Source organism: Phocoena phocoena, chromosome 1, assembly GCF_963924675.1.
Source record: "Phocoena phocoena chromosome 1, mPhoPho1.1, whole genome shotgun sequence".
NCBI classification, from domain to species: domain Eukaryota; kingdom Metazoa; phylum Chordata; class Mammalia; order Artiodactyla; family Phocoenidae; genus Phocoena; species Phocoena phocoena.
The window spans coordinates 57,124,985-57,141,563 of NC_089219.1; the positions used below are offsets into that span (position 1 = coordinate 57,124,985).

The window sequence follows — 16,579 nt, forward strand, 5'->3', positions numbered from 1 at the left end:
TTTTTTTTTTTTTTGCAGTTTACGGGCCTCTCACTGTTGTGGCTTCTCCCATTGTGGAGACACGCAGGCTCAGCAGGCATGGCTCACGGGCCCAGCCGCTCCGCGGCATGTGGGATCTTCCCGGACCGGGTCACGAACCCCTGTCCCCTGCATCGGCAGGCGGACTCTCAACCACTGCGCCACCAGGGAAGCCCTATGCCCACTCTTAAGCTTTATGTAGTCCCATCTTTACCTTTTAAGAGCCTTCCCTCTTTGTCCTTAAAAAGAGTTCAGAGCCAGCATCAAGTCCTAGTTCTACAAGCTCTGGGTGGCACAAAGGAGTCCTTATCCACAAAGGAGCTCTTTTATTTTGCTCAGCAACTAGTATAGATCTCACCCAAGGAAAGTGTGCAAGTCAGCTTACGTTATATTTTCACTTGCTGCAATGTATTTGCCTTACAACATAGCTCTACCTCCAGGCAGGCTGGCAAACAGGCTGAAGTGTGTGAGTGATTGCCCACCTGCCTGCTTGCCTGCAGTCTCTGAAAGACAGTCCCATCCCAGACCGTGAGCCTGCTGTGAAAATCCATCTGCAGTACCGTGAAAGCCCAAATACATACATTGGATTGTTATGGCTCTTCCTTGTTCTCTTAACTGGAGATTCTCACTTACTGCTTCTTATCAGACACCTGGAGTTTGTGGGTTGGCTAAAAGCAGCTTCTCGGAATGGTCTCCAGGGAAGGATTATGACCCTGAATTCTTTCATTTCTTCTTTCCCTGTTTCAGTGAAACCTACAGACTCAGGGTAATTTACTGCCTCCCTTGTCTTCATCCAAGATAACAGCCAAGGTTGCTCATAATCCGATTTACTCTCTACATACCAAACACACATTTTGCTTGAATGTAGAGACTGAGGGGAAACTGCACTCAGTGACCCAGTGAGCCGTTCTGGAGTTCTGTGATTACTGAACTCTGAGGTTGTAGAAGCCTGAATTGGAAGACTTGGGTCTTGCAATTCTTACTGTACAGTTACTAGCCTGTGATTTTGAGCTGGTGTTTAAAATCTCTCTAAGCCTCATTTTCCTCAAATGTAGACTGAGATCATAATACATACTTCACAGGGTCGTGATAAGGGTTGTAAATGGAATGATAGATGAGAAAGCAATTTATAAACTAAAAAAATATACGCAAAATACACCCCAAGAGAGAAGGCTATAAGAACTAGTGAACGAAAAGAACCACAAATGTAGAAATAAATTATGGCAGCTGGATGAGTATAAAGGAAGCCCGCTGCTGTGGTCCAGCTTGGAAAAGAGAGCATCCTTAGCCCCGTACCTTCTCCAACACCTTTCTGCAGAGCTTTAGCCAGAGAGCAGTGAGTGGTCTAGAGAAATACTAGGCAAGAGGGTTACTGTCAATCTGAGGCTAAGGGAGGTTGTGCATGCAGGAAAAATGCATAGGGGATGGTGGAGAGCATGGGAAGGACACAGTGCCTCAAGTAACACCAGGACCAGGAGAGAGAAAACAACAGCCAAAATGTCTACTGCTCCCACCTGTGTGTTCATTGATCAGAGCTTGTTCAAATAATTCTGGACTTGAGGGTACCTTTCCAGAGTGAGGTAGACTGACCAGAAATCTCAATGGCACTCCTCTGCCAGAGTCAGTAGCTGTATCCTCCTCCAGAGAGAAAGCTCTGCACCCCTGGAGGGCTATTCGGCATTATTAGATTAATTAAGTCATTGTGTGTGCTTAAACTTGCATATGAATATTAAGTGTCAGACTGGGCCTCCGGTTTAATCAGCCAGTGGATGTTTTCAGGATAGCACTTTGTTCCTGAAACATTCAGAAATGTGCACATTGTATCTTTAATGAGACTGTGATATTTATTCATGGCAGGAAGAAGCCTCCCAGCTAAGAAGACTCATTCAAGTAATAGTTGAGTGTCTGGCACTTAGAGCTGTGTTAGATGCTATATCTGGAGTCGCTTATTATCAACAGTTTATTTTATGAATTTGTCAATGTTGCTTATGCTGCTGAAAGGCCATGGGACTTTGCTCCCAGTGTCAAATCCTGGCTCCAGTCTCTGCTGATGACTGAACTTCTGTGGGACTGTTCCGTTTGTATAAAAATGAGAATGACTGCAACTCAGAGCTATTTGGAGCCTTAAAACTTTCCATGAAGTGTGAAGTGCTATGTAAAGTGCCTGGCACGCATGGGTTCTCCATGTATGTATGTCAGATGCCCTTCTCTATGTTTCTCATGTGACCAGTTTTCTTCTTTTTCTTTAAGCTTTGATGTGGAAAATGGCCCTTCCCCAGGTCGGAGCCCGCTGGATCCCCAGGCCAGCTCTTCCTCTGGGCTGGTGCTTCATGCCACCTTTCCCGGGCACAGCCAGCGCAGAGAGTCCTTTCTCTACAGATCAGACAGTGACTATGACTTGTCACCAAAGGCAATGTCGAGAAACTCTTCACTTCCAAGCGAGCAGTAAGTACGAGCTATCTGGCTCCCAGTTTCACACTTACCTCAACTTTAACCCCATCACATCAGAGCAGCGGCACTGTTCCCCTTTAACCCACAGGAAAGAGGGAGGAGAAAAATGAACAGAGCAGAGGTGACAACCTTAAGGTTATTAATGCTCTCTTGCATGAGAAATATGTAGCCGGGGTTCCCAAGAGTGTTTAAAACCTTAGGCAACAGTGTTTGATTTACTTCGGTTATTGACACTTAAAAAATATTATTATTATTTGGCTTCATTTCCTGAACTGCTGAATTGTTTATGGCATGAGAACCTTAACACTGTTTGCAAACCACACTCAAACTTTCCAAGGCATGCGCAGTTTGCATGAGGCTACAGCAGAGAAGGAAAATGGTGGTTGGTGACACGCATCCTGTCTGAGTGGCCTTTGCTGGGCGACATTTAATAAGCTGTCATCTAGTCACGTGTCTGTGTCCCTTCTTTGGAACCTTAACACAATGCCCACTTGTTGCCAGACTCCTGGGTGAGACAGAACATACTCCACCGCCCTATTAAGCATGGCTGATGTTTCTGTTTTGCTGCTATTCATTGGAGATCTCTAATTTTTATTTAAAGAACAACGAGTGGGTTGTGTTACTTGTTTATTAAGTTTCTGAAACCAAATAAAATTGGATGCTGGAATTCATGCCTTAAAAGGTCTCTAGGCACATGTACAATTGTATTTAACATCATATGTTATAAAAATATCAGTAGCTCTCTAAAGTCTCCAGTCTGGAAAATTCCACTGGGCTCTCTTCTGCTGTTGGAAAGGAAGCTAAAAAGGGTCACCCTCTTGTGAAAGGGGCAGGGAGCATTTTAAAGCTACCAATAAAAAGTATTCCCCAGGGGGCTTCCCTGGTGGTGCAGTGGTTGAGAGTCCGCCTGCCGACGCAGGGGACACGGGTTCGTGCCCCGGTCCGGGAAGATCCCACATGCCGCGGAGCGGCTGGGCCTGTGAGCCATGCCCGCTGAGCCTGTGCGTCCGGAGCCTGTGCTCCGCAACGGGAGAGGCCACAACAGTGAGAGGCCTGCGTAACCGCCAAAAAAAAAAAAGTATTCTCCAGAGCATTTACGCCAGCTAATTTTAACAGAGGCACTCATGCCCTAAAATATCTCAATCATTGGGTGGACCAAAATTCATTTATCCACTAATTTGGCAAAAATTTACTGAAGTTCTCCTTTGTGCCATGCAGTGTGCCAGGCTTTGAGCATAAAAGGTGAGCAGAACAGTGGGAAAAAATCACAGATGCTTTAAAAACAGACATTATTCTCTAAAAGTTTGCATGCTCTCAGGGAGGTTACAGTTAAATAAGAAAGATAAGAGGAACACTGCTACCGTGTGGAAGGAAACATTTAGTGAGTGCTTACTATAGGGCCCTGTTCATTTACATACGTTATCTCTTTTAATCTTTACAAAAGTCTCGTCAGGTAGGCACCATTATTATCTCCACTCTATAGATGATGAAACGAAGACTCTGAGAAATGAGAAACCTGCCCCTCCCCCGTGATTCTATGCCATGCTATATACCTTGATGTAGCTAAGAAAGACCATAGGCAAAACTTTGGGACTTTATTTACCTATGTTTTACAAACTGCAAAGTAGAACCTCTCCTATCAGGTAGAAAACATGAGTGGAGTAGAGGTAACCTCTTTGCTGTAGATCATGTAGAACCAAGGAAGTTTCTGACCAAGGTTTGGATGGGGGCTTTGACAGTGAACATCCCTGGAAGTCTCTCTTCCACCAAAACAAACAGCTTTCTGGACTCTCCCAAGGGAGAGCATAGGAGATGTGTTGAGCTGAAGTAATTAGAGCTTCATTCACATAGTGCTTCACTGGTGAAAGACTAGCTTTGGAAGGCAGCTAATGCCTCCTCCCACCCCCCAGACTCCTGACAAACAGCCTGATGCATCTCAGCGTCACTCAGAGGCTTCCCAGCATGTTCTAACCAAATTTCAGATTAAACTCCAGTGATTCCTTACTTAGGACAAAAAGGTTATAGAAATTTTGAACATGAAGAGACTTTCAAGACCACAGTCCAACTCAGTCTATAGCTGTAGAAACAGACATCTAGTTCTGAACGACTCTGCGTTCAGGTCCCTAATACTAATGGTTACCCTCTTTTCAATTTTACCAACCAGGAAAAATTCTCCCCTAACTTTAGAACCTACATAGAGTTGCCAACTTTAGATTTAGGCAAGTAAGGATTATATATGTAAGTTAACTAGTATCATTCTCCCTTAAAAAAAACAAGAGCAAGTACCTTCAAGATGGTGGAGGAGTAGGATGTGGAGATCACCTTTCTCCCCACAAATACATCAAAAATACATCTACATGTGGAACAACTCCTACAGAACACCTACTGAAGGCTGGCAGAAGACCTCACACTTCCCAAAAGGGTCTGGGTTCTCTGGCCAGGTAAGAGGCATGAGCCTCTGAGGTAGCAGAGCTGAGTTCAGGACATTGGACCACCAGAGACCTCCAGGCCCCACATAACATCTATTGGTGAAAGCTCTCGCAGGGTCTGCCGTCTCAATGCTAAGATGCATTGCAACTCATAAAACAGCAAGCTCCAGTGCTGGACACCCCATACCAAACAACTAGCAAGACAGGAACACAACCCCACCCATTATCAGAGAGGCTACCTAAAATCATAAAAGGGGCACAAACATCCCAAAACACGCCACCGGACGTGGTCCTGCACAGCAGAAAGATAAGATCCAGCTTCATCCTCTGATCACAGGCACTAGTCTCCTCCACCAGGAAGCCTACACAGTCCACTGAAACAACCTTAACCACTGGGGGCGGACACCAAAAACAAGGGGAACTATGAACTTGCAGCCTGCGAAAAGGAGACCCCAGACACAGTAAGTTAAGCAAAATGAGAAGACACAGAAATACACAGCAGATGGAGCAAGGTAAAAACCCACCAGACCAAACAAATGAAGAGGAAATAGGCAGTTAACCTGAAAAAGAATTCAGAGTAATGATAGTAAAGATGATCCAAAATCTTGGAAATAGAATAGAGAAAATACAAGAAACGTTTAACAAGGACCTAGAAGAACTAAAGAGCAAACAAACAATGATGAGCAACACAATAAATGAGATTAAAAATTCTCTAGAAGGAATCAATATCAGAAAAACTGAGGCAGAAAAACAGATAAGTGACCTGGAAGATAAAATAATGGAAATAACTACCACAGAGCAAAATAAAGAAAAAAGAATGAGGACAGTCTCAGAGACCTCTGGGACAACTTCAAATGTGCCAACATTCGAATTATAGGGGTCCCATAAGAAGAAGAGAAAAAGAAAGGGACTGAGAAAATATTTGAAGAGATTATTGTTGAAAACTTCCCTAATATGGGAAAGGAAATAGTCAATCAAGTGCAGGAAGCACAGAGAGTCCCATACAGGATAAATCCAAGGAGAAACATGCCAAGACACATATTAATCAAACTATCAAAAATTAAATACAAGGAAAAGAATATTAAAAGCAGCAAGGGAAAAATGACAAATAACATACAAGGGAACTCCCATAAGGTTAACAGCTGATCTTTCACCAGAAACTCTGCAAGCCAGAAGGAAGTGGCAGGACATATATAAATTGATGAAAGGGAAAAAACTACAACCAAGATTACTCTACCCAGCAAGGATCTCGTTCAGATTCAACAGAGAAATTAAAACCTTTACAGACAAGCAAAAGCTAAGAGAATTCAGCACCACAAAAAGAGCTTTACAACAAATGCTAAAGGAACTTCTCTAGGCAGGAAACAAAAGAGAAGGAAAAGACCTACAATAACAAACCTAAAATAATTAAGAAAATGGTAATAGGAACATACATATTGAAAATTACCTTAAATGTAAATGGATTAAATGCTCCAACCAAAAGACATAGACTGGCTGAATGGATACAGAAACAAGATCCATAAATATGCTGTCTACAAGACACCCACTTCAGACCTAGGGACACATACAGAGTGAAAGTGAGGGGATGGAAAAAGATATTCCATGCAAATAGGAATCAAAAGAAAGCTGAAGTAGTAACTCTCATATCAGACAAAATAGACTTTAAAATAAAGAATGTTACAAGAGACAAAGAAGGACACTACATAATGATCAAGGGATCAATCCAAGAAGAAAATATAACAATTGTAAATATTTATTCACCCAACATAGGAGCACCCCATTACATTAGGCAAATGCTAACAGCCATAACACGGGAAATCGACAGTAACACAATAATAGTAAGGGACTTTAACATCCCACTTTCACCAATGGACAGATCATCCAAAATGAAAATAAATAAGGAAACACAAGCCTTAAATGAGACATTAAACAAGATGGACTTAATTGATATTTATAGGACATTCCATCCAAAAGCAAGAGAATACACTTTCTTCTCAACTGTGCATGAAATATTCTCCAGGATAGACCATATGTTGGGTCACAAATCAAGCCTTGGTAAATTTAAGAAAATTGAAATTGTATCAAGTATCTTTTCTGACAACAATGCTATAAGACTAGATATCAATTACAGGAAAAAAAACCTGTAAAAAATACAAACACATGGAGGCTAAACAATATGCTACTAAATTACCAAGAGATCACTGAAGAAATCAAAGAGGAAATCAAAAAATCCCTAGAAACAAATGACAATGAAAAGATGATGGCCCAAAACCTATGGGATGCAGCAAAAGCAGTTCTAAGAGGGAAGTTTATGGCAATACAATCCTACCTCAAGAAACAAGAAACAACTCAAATAAACAACCTAACCTTACACCTAAAGCAATTAGAAAGGAGATTTGTTCAAGCTGGCAGAGTAGAAGCACATGCTCTCACTGCCTCTTGCAGGAACACCAGAATCACAATTAACTGCTGAACAATCATCAACAAAAAGATACTGGAACTCACCAGAAAAGATAGCCCACATCCAAAGACAAAGGAGAAGCCACAATGAGATGGTAAGAGGGGTGCAATCACAATAAAATCAAATCCCGTAACTGCTGGGTGAGTGACTCACAAACTGGAGAACACATACCACAGAAGTCCAACCACTAGAGTGAAGGTTCTGAGCCCCATGTCAGGCTTCCCAATCTGGGGGTCCAGCAACGGGAGGAGGAATTCCTAGAGAATCAGACTTTGAAGGCTAGTGGGATTTGATTGCAGGACTTTGACAGGACTGGGGGAAACAGAGACTCCAGTCTTGGAGGGCACACACAAAGTAGTGTGCACACCAGGACCCAGGGGAAGAAGCAGTGACCCCATAGGAGACTGAACCAGACCTACATGCTAGTGTTGGAGAGTCTCCTGCAGAGGCAGGGGGTGGCTGTGTCTCACCGTGAGGACAAGGACACTGGCAGCAGAAGTTCTGGGAAGTACTCCTTGGTGTAAGCCCTCCCAGAGTCTGCCATGAGCCCCACCAAAGAGCCTGGATAGGCTCCAGTGTTGGGTCACATCAGGCCAAACAACCAACAGGGAGGGAACCCAACCCCACCGATCAGCAGACAGGCGGATTAAAGTTTTACAGAGCTCTGCCCACCAGAGCAACACACAGCTCTACCCACAACCAGTCCCTCCCATCAGGAAACTTGCACAAGCCGCTTAGATAGCCTCATCCACGGGAGGGCAGACAGAAGAAGCAAGAAGAACTACAATCCTGCAGCCTGTGGAACAAAAACCACATTCAAAGAAAGATAGACAAGATGAAAAGGCAGAGGGCTATGTACCAGATGAGGCAACAAGATAAAACTCCAGAAAAACAACTAATGAAGTGAAGATAGGCAACCTTCCAGAAAAAGAATTCAGAATAAAGATGGTTAAGATGATCCAGGACCTCGAAAAATGAATGGAGGCAAAGATCAAGAAGATGCAAGAAATGTTTAACAAACATCTAGAAGAATTAAATAACAAACAAACAGAGATAAACACTACAGTAATTGAAATGAAAAATACACTAGAAGGAATCAAGAGCAGAATAACTGAGGCAGACGAACGGATACGTGACCTGCAAGACAGAATGGTGGAATTCACGGCTGCAGAACAGACTAAAGAAAACAGAATGAAAAGAAATGAAGACAGCCTAAGAGGCCTCTGGGACAACATTAAATGCAACAACATTCACATTATAGGGGTCCATAATGAGAAGAGAGTGAGAAAGGACCCGAGGAAATATTTGAAGAGATTATAGTCGAAAATTTCCCTAACATGGGAAAGGAAATAGCCACCCATGTACAGGAAGTGCAGAAAGGATAAACCCAGGGAGAAACATGCCGAGACACATAGTAATCAAGTTGGCAAAAATTAAATACAAAGAAAAATTATTGAAAGCAGCAATGGAAAAATGACAAATAATATACAAGGGAACTCCCATAAGGTTAACAGCTGATTTCTCAGCAGAAACTCTACAAGCCAGAAGGGAGTGGCATGACATATTTAAAGTAAAGAAAGGGAAGAACCTACAACCAAGATTACTCTACCCGGCAAGGATCTCATTCAGATTCGCTAGAGAAATCAAAAGGTTGACAAACAAGCAAAAGCTAAGAGGATTCTGCCCCACCAAACCAGCTCTACAACAAATGCTAAAGGAACTTCTCTAAGTGGGAAACACAAGAGAAGAAAAGGACGTACAAAACCAAACCCAAAACAATTACAAAAATGGTCATAGGAACATACATATCAATAATTACCTTAAACATGAATGGATTAAATGCTCCAACCCAAAGACACAAGCTTGCTGAATGGATACAAAAACAAGACCCATATATATGCTGTCTACAAGAGAACCACTTTAGACCGAGCAACACATACAGACTGAAAGTGAAGGGATGGAAAAAGATATTCAATGCAAATGGAAATCAAAAAAAAGCTGGAGTAACAATACTTATATTAGATAAAATAGACTTTAAAATAAAGAATGTTACAAGAGACAATGAAGGAGACTACATAATGATCAAGGGATCAACCCAAGAAGAAGATATAACAATTATAAATATATATGCACCCAACATAGGAGCACCTCAATACATAAGGCAACTGCTAACAGCTATAAAGGAGGAAACCGACAGTAACACAATAATAGTGGGGGACTTTAACACCTCAGTTACACCAATGGACGGATCATGCAAACAGAAAATTAATAAGGAAACAGAAGCTTTAAATGACACAGTAGACCAGATAGATGTAATTGATATTTATAGGACATTCCATTCAAAAACAGCAGATTACACTTTCTCTCAAGTGCGCACGGAACATTCTCCAGGATAGATCACATCTTGGGTGACAAATCAAGCCTCAGTAAATTTAAGAAAATTGAAATCATATCAAGCATCTTTTCTGACCACAATGCTATGAGATTAGAAATGAATTACAGAGGAAAAAACATAAGAAACACAAACAAATGGAGGTTAAACAATACGTTACTAAATAACCAAAAGATCACTGAAAAAATCAAAGGGGAAATCAAAAAATACCTAGAGACAAATGATAATGAAAACACGACGATCCAAAACCTGTGGGATGCAGCAAACGCAGTTATAAGAGGGAAGTTTATAGCTATACAGGCCTACCTCAAGAAACAAGAAAAATTTCAAATAAACAATCTACCCTTACACCTAAAGGATCTGGAGAAAGAAGAACAAACAAAACCCAAAGTTAGTAGAAGGAAAGAAATCATAAAGATCAGAGAATAAATAAATGAAGCAGAAACAAGGGGAAAATAGCAAAGATTCTATAAAACCAAAAGCTGTTTCTTTGAGAAGAGAAACAAAATTGATAGACCATTACCCAGACTCATCAAGAAAAAGAGGCAGAGGACTCAAATCAATAAAATTAGACATGAAAAAGGAGAAGTTACAACAGACACTGCAGAAATACAAGAGATTACTGTGAGCAACACTATGCCAATACAATGGACAACCTGGAAGCAATGGACAAATTCTAGGAGAGGTATAACCTTCCAAGAGTGAAGCAGGAAGAAATAGAAAATATGAACAGACCTATCACAAGTAAGTAAATTGAAACTGTGATTAAAAACTTCCAACAAACAAAGTCCAGGACCAGATGGCTTTACAGGTGAATTCTATCAAAAATTTAGAGAAGAGCTAACACCCATCCTTCTCAAACTCTTCCAAAAAATTGCAGAGGAAGGAACACTCCCAAACTCATTCTATAAGGCCACCATCACCCTCATACCAAAAACAGACAAAGATACTACAAAAAAAGAAAATTACACATCAATATCACCGATGAATATAAATGCAAAAATCCTCAGCATAAGACTAGCAAACAGAATCCAACAACACATTAAAAGGATCATACACCATGATCAAGTGGGTTTATCCCAGGCATGCAAGGATTCTTCAATATACACACATCAATCAATATGATACACCATATTAACAAATTGAATAAAAACCATATGATCATCTCAATAGTTGCAGAAAAAGCTTTTGACAAAATTCAACACCCATTTATCATAAAAGCTCTCGAGAAAGTGGTCATAGAGAGAACCTACCTCAACCTAATAAAGGCCATATACGATGAACCCACAGCAAACATCACTCTCCATGGTGAAAAACTGAAAACATTTCCTCTAAGATCAGGAACAAGACAAGGATGTCCACTCTCGTCACTATTATTCAACATACTTTTGGAAGTCCTAGCCACGGCAATCACAGAAGAAAAAGAAATAAAAGGAATACAAATTGGAAAAGAAAAAGTAAAATTATCACTGTTTGGAGATGATGTGATACTATACATAGAGAATCCTAAAGATGCCACCAGAAAACTACTAGAGCTAATCAATGAATTTGGTATACTAGCAGGATACAAAATTAATGAACAGAAATCTCTTGCATTCCTATACACTAATGATGAAAAATCTGAAAGAGAAATTAAGGAAGTACTCCCATTTACCATTGCAACAAAAACAATAAAATACCTAGGAATAAACCTACCTAGAGAGACAAAAGAGCTTTATGCAGAAAACTATAAGACACTGTTGAAAGATATTAAAGATGATACAAACAGATGGAGAGATATACCATGTTCTTGGATTGGAAGAATCAATATTGTGAAAAAGACTATACTACCCAAAGCAATCTACAGATTCAATGCAATCCCTATTAAACTACCAGTGGCATTTTTTAAAGAACTAGAACAAAAAATCTTAAAATTTGTATGGAGACAAAGAAGACCCCGAATAGCCAAAGCAGTCTTGAGGGAAAAAAACAGAGCTGGAGGAATCAGGCTCCCTGACTTCAGACTATACTACAAAACTACAGTAATGAAGACAATATGGTACTGACACAAAAACAGAAACACAGATCAATGGAACAAGATAGAAAGCCCAGAGATAAACCCCCATGCATCTATGGTCAACTAATCTATGACAAAGGAGGCAAGGATATACAATGGAGAAAAGACAGTCTCTTCAATAAGTGGTGCTGGGAAACTGGACAGCTACATGGAAATGAATGAAATTAGAACACTCCCTAACACCATACACAAAAATAAACTCAAAATGTATTAGAGACCTAAATGTAAGACCAGAAACTATAAAACTCTTAGAGGAAAACATAGGAAGAACACTCCTTGACATAAACCACAGCAAGATCTTTTTTGATTCACCTCCTAGAGTAATGGAAATAAAAACAAAACTAAACAAATGGGACCTAGTAAAACTTAAAAGCTTTTGCAAAGCAAAGGAAACAAGACAAAAAGACAACCCTCAGAATGTGAAAAATATTTGCAGACGAATCAACGGACGAAGGATTAATCTCCGAAATATATAAACAGCTCATGCAGCTCAATATCAAAACAACAAACAACCCAATCAAAAAACGGGCAGAATACCTAAATAGACATTTCTCCAAAGAGGACATACAGATCCCAGGAAGCACATGAAAAGCTGCTCAACATCACTAGCTATTAGAGAAATGCAAATCAATACTATAATGATGTATTACCTCACACCAGTTAGAATGGGCATCATCAGAAAATCTACAAATAACAAATGCTGAAGAGGGTGTGGAGAAAAGGGAACCCTCATGCATTGTTGGTGCAAATGTAAACTGATACAGCCACTATGGAGAACAGTATGGAGGTTCCTTCAAAAACTATAAATAGAATTGCCATATTACCCAACAATCCCACGACTGGGCATATACCCAGAGAAAACCATAATTCAAAAAGACACATGCACCCCAATGTTCATTGCAGCACTATTTACAATAGCCAGGTCATGGAAGCAACCTAAATGCCCATTGACAGATAAATGGATAAGGAAGATGTAGTACATATATACAATAGAATATTAATCAGCCAAAAAGGAACAAAATTAGGTCATTTGTAGAGATGTGGATGAATCTAGAGACTGTCATACAGAGTGAAGTAAGTCAGAAAGAGAAAAACAAATATCACATATTAAAGCATATATGTGGAATCTAGAAAAATGGTACAGATGATCCGGTTTGTGGGGCAGAAATTGAGACACAGATGTAGAGAACAAATGTATGGACAAGGGGGGAAAGCAGCGGCGGGTGGTGGTGGTGGTGGTGGGATGAATTGGGAAATTGGGATTGACATGCATACACTAATGTGTATAAAATGGATGACTAATAAGAACCTGTTGTATAAAAAAATAAATAAAATAAAGTTCAAAAGAAAAAAAATAAGCAATTAGAGAAAGAAGAACAAACCCCCCCCAAAGTTACCAGAAGGAAAGAAATCATAAAGATCAGATCAGAAATAAATGAAAAAGAAATGAAGGAAACAATAGCAAAGATCAATAAAGCTAAAAGCTGCTTCTTTGAGAAGATAATCAAAATTGATAAACCATTATCCACTCATCAGGAAAAAAAGGGAGAAGACTCAAATCAACAGAATTAGGAATGCAAAAGAAGTAACAACTAACACTGTAGAAATATGAAAGATCATGAGTGATTACTACAAGCAACTATATGCCAATAAAATGTACATCCTGGAAGAAATGGACCAATTCTTAGAAAAACACAACCTTCTGAGACTGAATCAGGAAGAAATAGAAAATATAAACAGACCCATCACAAGCACTGAAATTGAAACTGTGATTAAAAATCTTCCAACAAACAAAAGCCTAGGAATATGTGGTTTCACAGGTGAATTCTATCAAACATTAAGAGAAGAGCTAACACCTATCCTTCTCAAACTCTTCCAAAATATAGCAGAGGGAGAAACACTCCCAAACTCATTCTACAAGGCCACCATCGCCCTGATACCAAAACCAGACAAACATGTCACACACGCACAAAATAAATTACAGGCCAATATCACTAATGAACATAGATGCAAAAATCCTCAACAAGATACTAGCAAACAGAATCCAACAGCACATTAAAAGGATCATACACCATGATCAAATGGGTTTTATCCCAGGAATGCAAGGATTCTTCAATATATGCAAATCAATCAATGTGATATACCACGTTAACAAACTGAAGAATAAAAACCATATGATCGGGCTTCCCTGGTGGCGCAGTGGTTGGGAGTCCGCCTGCCGATGCAGGGGACACGGGTTCGTGCCCCGGTCCGGGAGGATCCCACATGTCGCGGAGCGGCTGGGCCCGGGAGCCATGGCCGCTGAGCCTGCGCATCTGGAGCCTGTGCTCCGCAACGGGAGAGGCCACAACAGTGAGAGGCCCACGTACCGCAAAATAAAAAAAAATAAAAAAAAAAAAAAAACCATATGATCATCTCAGTAGATGCAGAAAAAGCTTTTGACAAAATTCAACACCTATTTATGATAAAAAACCCTCCGGAAAGTAGGCATAGAGGGAACTTACCTCAACATAATAAAGGCCATATATGACAAACCCACAGCCAACACCAATCTCAATGGTGAAAACTGAAACCATTTTCTCTAAGATCAGGAACAAGACAAGGTTGCCCACTCTCACCACTATTATTCAACATAGTTTTGGAAGTTTTAGCCACAACCATCAGAGAAGAAAAAGAAATAAAAGGAATCCAAATTGGAAAAGAAGAAGTAAAACTGTCATTGTTTGCAGATGACATGATACTACACATAGATAATCCTAAAGATGCCACCAGAAAACTACTAGAGCTAATTAATGAATTTGTTAAAGTAGCAGGGTGCAAAATTAGTGCACAGAAATCTCTTGCATTCCTATACACTAATGATGAGAAATCTGAAAGAGAAATTAAAGAAATTTAAGAGAAATTAAATCTGAAAGAGAAATCTGAAAGAGAAATTAATAAAATACCTAGGAATAAACCTACCTAAGGAGACAAAAGACCTGTATGCAGAAAACTCTAAGACACTGATGAAAGAAATTAAAGATGATACAAACAGATGGAGAGATATACCCTGTTCTTGGACTGGAGAAATCAACATTGTGAAAATGACTATACTACACAAAGCAATCTAGAGATTCAATGCAATCCCTATCAAACTACCACTGACAATTTTCACAGAACTAGAACAAAAAATTTCACAATTTGTATGGAAACACAAAAGACCCTAAATAGCCAAAGCATTCTTGAGAATGAAAAACGGAGCTGGAGGAATCAGGCTCCCTGACTTCAGACTATACTACAAAGCCACAGTAATCAAGATAGTGTGGTACTGGCACAAAAACAGAAATATAGATCAATGGAACAATAGAAAGCACAGAGATAAACCCATGCACATATGGTCACCTTATTTTTGATAAAGGAGGCAAGAATATACAACGAAGAGTAGACAGTCTCTTCAATAAGTGGTGCTGGGAAAACTGGACAGCTACATGTAAAAGAATGAAATTAGAACACTCCTTAACACCACACACAAAAATAAACTCAAAATGGATTAAAGACCAGACTAAGACCAGACAGTATGAAACTCTTAGAGGAAAACATGGGAAGAACACTCTATGACATAAATTACAGCAAGATCCTTTTTGTCCCTCCTCCTAGAGAAATGGAAATAAAAACAAAAATTAAAAAATGGGACCTAATGAAACTTTAAACCTTTTGCACAGCAAAGGAAACCATAAACAAGACTAAAAGACAACCCTCAGAATGGGAGAAAGCATTTGCAAACAAAGCAACGGACCAAGAATTAATCTCCAAAGTTTACAAGCAGCTTATGCAGCTCAATATTAAAAGAACAAACAACCCAATCCAAAAATGGGCAGAAGACCTAAACAGACATTTTTCCAAAGAAGATATAAAGATTGCCAATACACACATGAAAGGATGCTCAACATCACTAATCATTAGAGAAATGCAAATCAAAACTACAATGAGGTATCACCTCACACCAGTCAGAATGGCCATCATCAAAAAATCCACAAACAATAATTGCTGGAGAGGGTGTGGAGAAAAGGGAACCCTGTTGCTCTGTTGGTGGGAATGTAAATTGGTACAGCCACTATGGAGAACAGTATGGAGGTTCCTTAAAAAACTAAAAATAGAACTACCATATGACCCAGCCATCCCACTACTGGGCATATACTCTGAAAAATATATAATTCAAAAAGAGTCATGTACCACAATGTTCATTGCATCACTATTTCCAATCGCCAGGACATGGAAGCAACCTAACTGTCCATCGACCCATGAATAGGTAAAGAAGATGTGGCACATATATATAATGGAATATTATTCAGCCATAAAAAGAAACGAAATTGAGTTATTTGTAGTGAGGTGCATGGACCTAGAGTCTGTCATACAGAGTGAAGTAAGTCAGAAAGAGAAAAAAAAGTACTGTATGCTAACACATATATATGGAATCCAATAAATAAATAAATAAATATATATATATATATATATATATATATATATATATATATATGGTTCTGAAGAACCTAGGGGCAGGACAGGAATAAAGATGCAGATGTAGAGAATGGACTTGAGGACACGGGGAGGGGGAAGGGTAAGCTGGAACAAAGTGAGAGAGTGACATGGACTTATATATACTACCAAATGTAAAATAGATAGCTAGTGGGAAGCAGCTGCATAGCACAGGAAGATCAGCTCAGTGCTTTATGACCACCTAGAGGGGTGGGATAGGGAGGGTGGGAGGGAGATGCAAGAGGGAGGGGATATGG

The 16,579-nt window shown here is 39.9% G+C and overlaps 1 protein-coding gene across 2 annotated transcripts in view; it reads left to right on the top strand.

Moving 5' to 3' along the window:
* The window catches only part of PDE4B (phosphodiesterase 4B), a 618,793-nt gene that overhangs the window by 475,450 nt on the left and 126,764 nt on the right, over positions 1 to 16,579 (top strand). For both annotated transcript variants that reach the window (XM_065885940.1, XM_065885988.1), the window contains one exon: positions 2,269 to 2,463. In XM_065885940.1, coding sequence (XP_065742012.1) covers positions 2,269 to 2,463 — 195 coding nt within the window. The remainder of the gene's footprint in view (positions 1 to 2,268; positions 2,464 to 16,579) is intronic.